Source organism: Pseudophryne corroboree, chromosome 6, assembly GCF_028390025.1.
Source record: "Pseudophryne corroboree isolate aPseCor3 chromosome 6, aPseCor3.hap2, whole genome shotgun sequence".
NCBI lineage: Eukaryota > Metazoa > Chordata > Amphibia > Anura > Myobatrachidae > Pseudophryne > Pseudophryne corroboree.
Window position 1 is genome coordinate 764,693,338 of NC_086449.1, and position 12,380 is coordinate 764,705,717.

Consider the following 12,380-nt stretch of genomic DNA (forward strand, 5'->3'; position numbering starts at 1 on the left):
AATAATATTGATACACTTCTGGCATTTTTTTTAAAACAGAAGTAAAAAAACTAAAAGCAAAAAAACAGCAACAATATTTTGCTTCTACAGAAAGAAAAAAACAAAATAATATACACATACCATATTTATGCAAATAAAATGAGGAAATATTAGGAGTTTATCAATTCATTACTGTGTGGCACATTGGCTATCTATATTACTAATTGTACAGTATGTATTAAATTATTAGTGAAAAACAATTACAGTACCAGCAATAAACTGTACATTTCCTATTACATATCATTAACCTTCTATTTCCAAACATCACATACTTAATTGGTATGAGACAAAAAAGAACAATACATTCTAACATAACTCACCTTGTCTGGGTCATTTGTGCAGCTTATATCTGAGGAATTTTCATTGCCTTTAGCCAGATCTTTAAACTGAGGAAAATCCAGAGACTTCATATAACTTAAATCTTGCTGTTCAGGGGCTGGGGGAAAGTTAGTTTGGTAACATTGTCCTTGGGTCCCTGGAGGAACCATTCTGACCTCCATGTACTTTAAGGTTCCGTCTGTGTTCAGGTAAAGAGCCGGCTGATACTGATCTGTGTAGGGTTTGGATTGGGACCCACTAAGAAAGCAGCAGCTGCTGCTGTAATCATAACTTTCTTTCCTCAGACATCTCACCAGTAATATAATGAATGTAACCAGTGACACTAAGCTGATGGCTACTAGGGAAATAATTAAATATAAAGTCATATCTGATGGGGGTTTGGAACTAGTGATAAAATTACCAGATTTGGGGGTTTCTACTACAACCTCATCTGCTACAGTAATAAGTACAGTGACTGTCGCTGATAAAGGAGGATTCCCATGGTCACTGATAGAGATGAGTAGTTGTTGCTCTGTGTATTCTGTGTCCTGAAATCCTCGTACAGTTCTGACCTCTCCTGTATACTTAGACACGTGATACAAGGAATTGGCAGCATCAATGAGACTAAAGACTAACCAGGCATTGTGACCAGAGTCCAGATCCACGGCAGAGAGTTTTGTCACCAAATAACCAGCACTTGTAGATTTTGGAATTCTCTCTTGTACAATGAGATCCTCAGAGTGTTCTGGATACAGCAAGGTGGGGGAATTGTCATTTGTATCCAAAATGAATATAAAAACAGGGACAGTACAAAATAACTTTGGAGATCCAGAATCTTCCACTTTTAAGCTGATTTGTAAAACCTGGATGTGCTCATAGTCAAAGGAACGCTGAGCATATATATTACCATTATTAGAACTAATGTAAACATAAGAAGATACAGAGGAACCATCTATCTCGCTCTCAGCTATAGCATAAACCAGAGCAGAGTTATCACCCTCATCTAGATCAATAGCAGATACTGTACACAGAAGAGTACCTGGATCACTGTTCTCCTTAATAACAGCATTATAAGTAGACTGTGTAAATGTCGGTGCATTATCATTAATATCTGAGACACTGAGAATAACAGTTATCTTACTGTACAGAGGAGGAGACCCTAAATCAGAGGCAGTCAGCTCAATAGTGTAGTGGGATATTTTCTCTCTATCCAGATTCCCATCTGTGACCAATGAGTAACGGTTTTTATTAGGTCTGATTTTAAAAGGTAGATTAGGTGACATATCCAGCTGTATTTCTCCATTCTTTCCAGAATCCTTGTCTCTCACATTAATATATCCGACAACAGTTCCTAGTGGTGCATTTTCTGGAATGTCATTTGTCACTGTGATAAAAGTAATTTCTGGGGCATTGTCATTTACATCTTCTATTTCCACCTGAACTAGACATTTCCCTTCTAGTTTGGGAATTCCTTTATCTACTGCCTTAATAGTTAATTCATAAAATTGTGATTCTTCAAAATCCATAATCCCACTACTATAAATCTCTCCACTGTCTTTATTCAAAGCAAATAATTTTTTGGCAGACATAAATGTATTGTCATCAAAAAAATACAGAATTTCCCCATTTGCACCATTATCAAGATCTGTCGCATTTAGTGTTAACAGAACAGTTTTTAAAGGGAGATTTTCCTTTACACTGATTTTATAAACTGACTGATTAAAGATCGGTGTATTATCATTAATATCTAACACATGTATTGTTATGTGACAGGACCCTGATCTGGCCGGCTCCCCACCATCAGTAGCTGTGAGAATCAGATTATGCTCTTGTTTGTCTTCTCTGTCTAATGTCTTCTCTAATATCAGCTGAGGAATGAGAGTTCCATCCTTACGAGTCTTCACAGATAAAGAAAAATAAAGATTTGTATCTAATGTATACTGACTGACACCATTATCACCAACATCTAAATCCTCAGCAATTTCTAAGGAAAACCATGTACCAGGACCTGTAAATACTTCTGTAATCTCAATAATGCGATTATTGGATAAGAAAGTCGGGGAGTTATCATTTATATCCAGAATCTCTATTTCTAGACTGAAAAGCTCCAAAGGATTTTCAGCAGCTGCCTCCAAATGCAGCAAACAGCTCAGACTAGAACCACACAGGGTCTCTCTATCAATCCTGCTATTCACAATCAATCCTCCATTTGCCTTATTTACAGCAAAATATTTGTGCTCATTGTCAGATGTCAAATGTAACCTGCGCTGAGAGAGATCTGCCCGTTTTATACCCAGATCCTGAGCTACATTCCCTACCAATGTCCCTGGCTCAGACTCCTCAGCAATAGAATAATGAATCTGCCCAGAGACCCAGCCCCAGCTACAAAGGAGAAAGGAAAACACTACTTGCCATTTCCAACACTGAAATGAGCCTCTGATGTCCATATCTTAAATTATTCCCTTGATTTTTGTTGTCATATAGATCCTGCATTATCCAAAATGCATGTAGGTTATGTTTTCAGTCTTCCATCCTCCCAAAAAATCAATCCATCCATAGAAATAAAACATCCACAGGGTTCTCATCGGAGCAGCAGCTTTTCTTTGTGTGAGAGGAAAGATGGGAGGGTGATTCACTGAGCCAGGGGGAGGAGAGTGGAGCTTATATGAGCAAATCTACTGCTATAGCTGAAATAAATGATTGGAAGACAAGTCTGCCCTCTTCTGGCCAAAAGTCATAACTTTATGGCTGACAAATTTAAAAAAATACAGTGTAGCTAATTGATACATTTAATCTTTTTCATTATACTTATGAATAGTATAATCTATCAACTAGAAGTTTGTTAGAAGCCTCTACAATTCTTTCAGAATTTTTTTTATTTTTTAACATTATTTGTGGTATATATATAAGTTAAAATTGTTTTCCTGTGTTGTACAGTTAGAGATTTTGGAGCAACTGCCCTCCAAACCTTGTCCCAACTTCATTTGTTTCTTCCAACTGTACATATTTGAGTGCCACAATTCTCTGTTTATAACTATGCCACATCTTTTCCATTATTCGGTATCATTATAAATCTGTAGGCAATGAACTGTACCCATATAAATAAAAGTATATAATATGAAGGAAGTGAAAATAGTTTTGGAAAAAAGATAAAGGTTGTGATTTTGCGATTACAATTTTAGTAATTTTCAAATATTCTCTGTTATCATTTACTGGATTTTTTTAAAATAGTATCAAATTGTAGCTAAACATATAGATACTGCATGTACACACAGACTATGTATGAATATATATATAGTACAGTAAAAATATTTCTATCTGCATACATTTTGTATTGAAAACGTTTGGAAGCCTCGCCACCAGTGAAATCATTCATTATTTCATCCAAATATGCAAGTAAATTAACACTAACTGCAAAACCCGGCCACTTGCAGTGAAACAGTTCTATGCTATTGACCAGATGGTAAAGATATTCTTAAAGATATTTTCTATTAATCAGAATACATTTTGCTATACTCAGAATACATTCTTGCATAATAAAATGCATATACTGAGCCATATAAGCATTTACAATATGTTTTAAGTATGTTGCATAGTGAGTGTAACACAGAGCAAAGGTATGCAATAACGGCATATTGTATAACTTTACTTAAGTGTAATGGAGGTGACGTCATTCAGAGCACAAATGTTAGAACAGGTAGATGAGCACAGGCTGATGCTAACACAGAAGCATAAAGATAGTAACATATGTTTTCCTTAAAATATAACCATTATTTTCTGATAATAAAGAAGAGGACTGGAGAGTACAAAAGAAAAGAGGATTCCAACTTTCTACAACCGATTCATAATGAATCCTCTATGTTATCTCAATCAGAGAGACAACTATCTAGTAAAGATGCCTAATTGTATAAACACATTTAAAATTTGATCAAACAGATCTGCTCAATGGTGTCAGATTTGTTCATGGCTCAGTTATGATTTGGGCCAGTTTGTTTGCTACTAAACCTAAAATACAGTAACTTGAACACAGCCATAGAAAGTGCTATGCGTACAAGTGCATTTGTCCTGTGTGCTCATTGCACATGGAACCCTTATTTTGTGGACATTCAAAGAATCTAGTATGTGGGCACTACACGGACACTGAACATGATCATAATGAACATCTTTCAAACTTGCAAAAGTTCTAGAATTTCCTACAAATATTAAAAATGTTCCTCTGATTTGACAAACTAAATTAAAATGGTTCAATTACAGGTTGAGTATCCCATATCCAAATATTCCGAAATACGGACTTTTTTGAATGAGAGTGAGATAGTGAAACCTTTGTTTTTTGATGACTCAATGTACACAAACTTTGTTTAATACACAAAGTTATTAAAAATATTGTATTAAATGACCTTTAGGCTGTGTGTATAAGGTGTATATGAAACATAAATGAATTGTGTGAATGTACACACACTTTGTTTAATGCACAAAGTTATAAAAAATATTGGCTAAAATTACCTTCAGGCTGTGTGTATAAGGTGTATATGTAACATAAATGCATTCTGTGCTTAGATTTAGGTCCCATCACCATGATATCTTATTATGGTATGCAATTATTCCAAAATACGGAAAAATCCGATATCCAAAATACGTCTGGTCCCAAGCATTTTGGATAAGGGATACTCAACCTGTATTTGTATACATTAGTATTTTTTGCTTATATTTCCTAGCAACTTCACTGCAACCAAATCTACAGCCCTTTAAAAGTTCTCTAAGGGCAATATTCCATAAAGAATTATAGATTTATAATAATATGCTCCCTGACTGACCTCCATGTGCAAGACTCCTACAAAATACTGAGGGCTGAATTAGTGTAATTGTTTTTTAAACATGAAATATTTCATATGGCACAAAAATGCACCAGAAATGGAGAGCTGGGGCAAAGTACACAGGATAAACTTACCTCCCAACATTGCCTTTGAAGAAATCAGGATTCTGGGCATGCCATAGGGGTAGAGACTCACTGGAAAGGGCCAGGACCTCATTGCAAACCTCATTTTCCTCACTGTAGGGGTGTGCCAGAACACTTGGTGTGCTCTCCCTGCACTGTGAATAGTTGTCATGTGCATGCATCTATTCACCTGCTGCTATGCACAGAGCAGAGGTGACAGTGCTTTCCCACCAACCAACCTCATTCCAGAGTGACACTACAGCCTGTGGGTGGGACTGTGGGAAAAGTGGAACAGTTCCACTGCAAGCGAGACAGTTGGGTGGTATAGAATGAAGTCTGTTCACATTCTAAGCTTATCACATAAAAGGCAGACAGCTTCTAGTCATACAAAAGTAACATATTCTCTATTAATGTCAAAGTATTAGCTGCACTCAAAATATTAAGTCCGTTACTTAAAATCTCACTATCCATGATGACCCCCTTACTGCTCTAAGTTATATAATAATGGTGGACTCATGGTGTAATGGTGGACTCAATCAATAAGGTTAAAAATGGATTAGATAAATTCCCAGTGGAAAAAAATATCCAAGGATACAGCATTTATTAACATAAAAATAAATAAGTTATAATATAGGTTGAATTCGATGGACATTTGTCTTTTTTCAACCTCAACCACTATGTAACTATTGGTTTAACAATAAGTCATTTTTAATTAATGTCTTTTTGAACTTTTGTAGAGCCGCTATTTGGGTGATCATAATATGATTGTAGATAGTACTTTGTGAGGTTGGAAAATAGGTATAAATTATAATATATGATATATAAGCATCATACAATTATAAGTTCATTTGCAAAATCTACAAATCACAATTCTAATTGCACGCACTGCAAATCTATGACTTTTGCAAGTTTGTTATAACCGTGATAAAATTTGTCAAAATGAACCAAAGAATGGAAAGAATATTCACTCCTGCCTTGTTATATCTGCACTGGCCATCAGTTTTTGGCTAAGATGATTCTATAGACCTGTCTAATCCTCTATACAACTTATAAAATGCATATATTATAGAAATCAACTGCAAATGAATGCTACTGAATCTACATTTGGCAAAAAAATTATTATTATTATTATTATTTTCAATAAAAACAGAAATATAAAAAGCTAAAGCAAATAAAAAATGGTTCTACAGAATGAGTAAAAATATACATATACCATATTTCTACAAATAAAATTAGGAAATATTAGGAGTTTATCAATTCATCACTATGTGGCACATGGACGATCTATATTACTAAATGTCTATACAGAATTATTAGCAAAAAACAACAGCAGCAGCAATATACTGTACATTTCCTGTTACATATCATTAACCTTCAAATTCCAAACTTAACATACTTAATTTGAATGAGATATAAAATATACATTCTAACATAACTCACCTTGCCTGGGTCATTCATGCAGCTCATATCAGAGGGATTATCATTGCCTTTAGCCTGATCTTTAACCTGGGAAAAATCCAGAGACTTCATATAACTGAAATTTTGCGGTTCAGGGGCTGGGGGAAAGTTAGTCTGGTAACATTGTCCTTGGGTCCCCGGAGGGACCATCCTGACCTCCATGTACTTTAAGGTTCCGTCTGTGTTCAGGTAAAGAGCCGGCTGATACTGATCTGTGTAGGGTTTGGATTGGGACCCACTAAGAAAGCAGCAGCTGCTGCTGTAATCATAACTTTCTTTCCTCAGACATCTCACCAGTAATATAATGAATGTAACCAGTGACACTAAGCTGATGGCCACTAGGGAAATGATTAAATACAAAGTCATATCTGATGGGGGTTTGGAATTAGTGATAAAATTACCAGATTTGGGGGTTTCTACTACAATCTCATCTGCTATAGTAATAAGTACAGTGACTGTCGCTGATAAAGGAGGATTCCCATGGTCACTGATAGAGATGAGAAGTTGTTGCTCTGTACTTTCTGTGTCCTGAAATCCTCGTACAGTTCTGACCTCTCCTGTATACTTAGACACGTGATACAAGGAATTGGCAGCATCAATGAGACTAAAGACTAACCAGGCATTGTGACCAGAGTCCAGATCCACGGCAGAGAGTTTTGTCACCAAATAACCAGCAGATGTTGATTTTGGAATCCTCTCTTGTACAATGAGATCCTCAGAGTGTTCTGGATACAGCAAGGTGGGGGAGTTGTCATTTGTATCCAAAATGAATATAAAGACGGGAACAGTGGAAAATAACTTTGGGGATCCAGAATCTTCCACTTTTATGCTGATTTGTAAAACCTGGATGTGCTCATAATCAAAGGAACGCTGAGCATATATATTACCATTATTAGAATTAATGTAAACATAAGAAGATACAGAGGAACCATCTATCTGGCTCTCAGCTATATAGTAAACCAGATCAGAGTTATCATCCTCATCTAGATCTATAGCAGATACTGTACAAAGGAGAGTACCTGGGTCACTGTTCTCCTTAATAAAAGCATTATAAGTAGACTGTGTAAATGTCGGTGCATTATCATTAATATCTGAGACACTGAGAATAACAGTTGTCTTACTGTATAGAGGAGGAGACCCTAAATCAGAGGCAGTCAGCTCAATAGTGTATTGGGATATTTTCTCTCTGTCCAGATTTCCATCTGTGACCAATGAGTAACGATTTTTATTAGATCTGATTTTAAAAGGTAGATTAGGTGACATATCCAGCTGTATTTCTCCATTCTTTCCAGAATCCTTGTCTCTCACATTAATATATCCGACAACAGTTCCTAGTGGTGCATTTTCTGGAATGTCATTTGTCACTGTAGTAAATGTAATTTCTGGGGAATTGTCATTTACATCTTCTATTTCCATATGTACTAGACATTTACCTTGCAGTTTGGGAATTCCTTTGTCTACTGCCTTAATAGATAATTCATAAAAATTTGATTCTTCAAAATCCACAATCCCATTACTATAAATTTCCCCACTGTCTTCATTTAAAGCAAATAATTTTCTTGCAGATTTATATGTGCGGTCTCCAAAGAAGTACTGAATTTCCCCATTTGCACCATCATCCAGATCTGTTGCATTTAGTGTAATCAAAACAGTTTTTAAAGGGAGATTTTCCTTTACAATAATTTTATAAACTGATTGATTGCAGACCGGGGGATTATCATTAATATCTAATACATGTATTGTTATGTGACAGGACCCTGATCTGGCCGGCTCCCCACCATCAGTAGCTGTGAGAATCAGATTATGCTCTTGTTTATCTTCCCTGTCTAATGTCTTCTCTAATATCAGCTGAGGAATGAGAGTTCCGTCCTTATGAGTCTTCACAGATAAAGAAAAATAAGGATTTGTATTTAATGTATACTGACTGACACCATTATCACCAACATCTAAATCCTCTGCAATCTCTAAGTCAAACAATGTACCAGGACCTGTAAATACTTCTGTAATATCAATAGTGTGATTTTTAGATAAGAAAGTCGGGGAGTTATCATTTATATCCAGAATCTCTATTTCTAGACTGAAAAGCTCCAAAGGATTTTCAGCAGCTGCCTCCAAATGCAGCAAACAGCTCAGACTAGAACCACACAGAGTCTCTCTATCAATCCTGCTATTCACAATCAATCCTCCATTTGCCTTAATTACAGCAAAATATTTGTGATCATTGTCAGATGTCAAATGTAACCTGCGCTGAGAGAGATCTGCACGTTTTATACCCAGATCCTGAGCTACATTTCCTACCAATGTCCCTGGCTCAGACTCCTCAGCAATAGAATAATGAATCTGCCCAGAGACCCAGCCCCAGCTACAAAGGAGAAAGGAAAACACTACTTGCCATTTCCAACACTGAAATGAGCCTCTGATGTCCATATCTTAAATTATTCCTATGATTTTTGTTGTCATATAGATCCTGTATTATCCAATATGCATGTAGGTTATGTTTTCAGTCTTCCATCCCCCCCAAAAATCAATCCATCCATAGAAATAAAACATCCACAGGGTTCTCATCGGAGCAGCAGCTCTTCTTTGTGTGAGAGGAAAGATGGGAGGGTGATTCACTGAGCCAGGGGGAGGAGAGTGTGGAGCTTATATGAGCAGATCCACTGCTATAGCAGAAATAAATTATTGGAAGACAAGTCTGCCCTCTTCTGGATATAAGTCATAACTTCATAGCTAACTAGTTTAAAGATATATATAGCTAATTCATCCATGTATTCTTTTAAATTCTACTGATGAATAGTGTAATCTTTAGCTGAGTCTGAAACGTTTTTTTTAAGTAAATGTAAAGGTTCTTTGTTTCATTTTTTAACACTATATCAACTACAAGTTTGTAGAAACCATCTACAATTCTTTCAGAAATAATATAATTTTGTAGAATTACGGTATTACTGGAACTTTTTACCAGTTAACACTGTTTTCATTTGTTTTACAGTTTTAGATTTTGGAGTTACTGCCCTCCTATCCCATCCCAGGTAAATCCCCTTGTGCATTTAAGATCTATATAAATAAATATTTTAACTACATCCCAACTTTCATTTGTTTCTTCCAATCAGTGCATACAATATTTGAGTGCCACAATTCTCTCTTTAAAACTATACCACATTTTTGTCCATAATATCATTATAAAACTATACCATTTTAAATAAAAGTATATCATATGAAGGAAATTTAAAAAGTTTTGAAAAAAAGACAAAGGTTGTAATTTTGCGATTACAATTTTAGTAATTGTCTAATATTCTCAGTCTCAGCTATCATTCATATGATTTTTTTTACATAGTATAACATTTTAGCTAAATATATGGATACTGCATGTACACAAAGATTATTTATGAATATATACAGTAAAAATCTTTCTATGTCTGCATATATTTTGAATTGAAGAAATTTGAAAAACCTCACTACCAGTGAATTCATTCATGATTTGGTCCAAATATGCAAGTAAATAAACGCCAATTGCAGTGAAACAGTGCTACAGTATGGGGGCATTCCAAGTTGATCGCTAGCTGCCGTTGTTCACAGCGCAGCGATCAGGCTAAAAAGCGGCACTTCTGCGCATGCGTATGGGATGCAATGCGCACGTGCATCATACTTTCACAACAAACAATGCAGTTTCACACAAGGTCTAGCGACGCATTTCAGTTGCACTGCTGGCCGCAGAGTGATTGACAGGAAGTTGGTGTTTCTGGAGGTAACTGACCGTTTTCAGGGAGTGTGCTGAAAAAAGCAGGCATGTCAGATACAAACGCAGGCATGCCTGGGGAAACGGGGGAGTGGCTGGCCAATCACAGGGCGTGATCGTGATGTCAAAACAGGAACTAAATAGTCTGAAGTGATGGCAAGCTAGGAGTAGGTCTGGAGCTACTCAGAAACTGCTCAAAAATATTTTGGTGCCCTTCTGCGAACCTTTCATTCGCACTTCTGCTAAGCTAAGATACACTCCCAGAGGGCGGTGGCTTAGCGTTTGCACGGCTGCTAAAAGCAGCTAGCGAACGAACAACTTGGAATGAGGGCCCATGTCATGGACCAGAAGGTAAAGATATTTTTACAGATATTTTCTAATAATCAGTAAACATTTTGATATGCTCAGAATATATTCTTACATAATAAAATGCATATACTGAGCTATATAAGCATTTACAATATTTTTGTAATTTATTTTTTGCATAGTACGTGTAACACAAAGCAAAGGTATGCAATAACTTCATACAGTATTACTTTACTTAAGTGTAATGAAAGTGTCCTCATTTATTTATTTATTATTTATTGATTACCAATTAGTTATAGTGTAGACATATTCTGCAGCGCTTTACAGTGAATATTTTGTTCACTCACATCAATCCCTGCCCCAGTGGAGCTTACAACCTATACACACACACACACACACACACCCACTATGAAACCGGAGTTCCTAGAGGAAACCCACGCAAGCACGGGGAGAATATGCAAACTCCACAAAGTTATGGCCATGGTGAGAATCAAACCCATTACCTCAGTGCTGTGAGGCAGTGATGCTAACCATTACACCATCTGTGCTGCCCATTCAAAGCACAAAAGGTAGTACAGGTAGACGAGCACAGGCTAATGCTCATACAGAAGCATAAAGATACTCACATATATTTTCCTTAAAATATTACCCTAATTTTCTGATAAGAAAGAAGAGGACTGGAGAGTAGAAAAGAAAAGAGTATTCTACCTTTCTACAAACTATTCACAATCAGTCCTCCTTGTTATTACAATCAAAGAGACAACTATCTAGTAGAGATGCCTAATTGTATAAACATATTTTAAATTTGATCAAACAGATCAGCTCAGTGGTGTCAGACTAGTTCATGGCTCAGTTATGATTATGGACCAGTTTGTTTGCTACTTAAACTAAAGTACAGTAATCTGAACGTAGCCATTAAAAGTGCTATGCGTATTGCATGTGCATTTGTCCTGTGTGCTGATTGCACATGGAACCACTATTTTGAACACATTCAAAAAATATGTTACACTTAATATGCTGGCACTCCACGGACACTGAATGTGATCATAATGAACATCTTTCAAACTTACAAAAGTTTAAGAAATTTCCACAAATATTAAAAATTTCCCTCTGAATTAATGAACTAAATTAAAATGGTTCAATTAATTGTATTCATTAGTATTTTTTGCTTAAATTTCCTAGTAACTTCACTGCACGCAAATTCGCTGGAACCAAATCCACAGCCCTTTAAAAGTTCTCTAAGGGCAATAGTCCATAAAAAACTATAGATTTCTAATAATCTGGGATTCAGAGCGTGTCATAGGGGTGGAGACTCACTATAAAGGGTGCAGAGTCCCACTGCAAACCCCAGTTGCATCACTATGGGGGGTGTTCAGCACTCTTGGAGTGCTCTCACTGCACTGTGAATAGATATCATGCATAGGCGTTTCTATCATGGGTGCAATGTGTGCAGTCCACACATTGCACCCTTATTTTAATACTCACCACTCCATAGTCCAGCGTCGGACGCTGCAGCCACAGCCATCGCAGAAGAAAATCCCTTCCAAAATGGCCACCGCACATGCGCAGTATGAATTTTGTCTCCTG

At 36.3% G+C, this 12,380-nt stretch overlaps 1 protein-coding gene across 29 annotated transcripts in view; it reads right to left on the minus strand.

Moving 5' to 3' along the window:
- LOC134933410 (protocadherin gamma-C5-like) overlaps nt 1-12,380 on the minus strand; it is a 688,451-nt gene that overhangs the window by 178,441 nt on the left and 497,630 nt on the right. Inside the window, exon 1 of one of the 29 annotated variants that reach the window (XM_063928570.1) lies at nt 6,734-9,339. The exons of 27 other annotated variants lie outside the window; for them this stretch is intronic. In XM_063928570.1, coding sequence (XP_063784640.1) covers nt 6,734-9,178 — 2,445 coding nt within the window. In that variant the 5' untranslated portion in view covers nt 9,179-9,339. Of the gene's footprint in view, nt 1-359; nt 2,963-6,733; nt 9,340-12,380 lie in introns of those variants that run through there. One more of the 29 variants, XM_063928573.1, reaches the window with a different exon arrangement.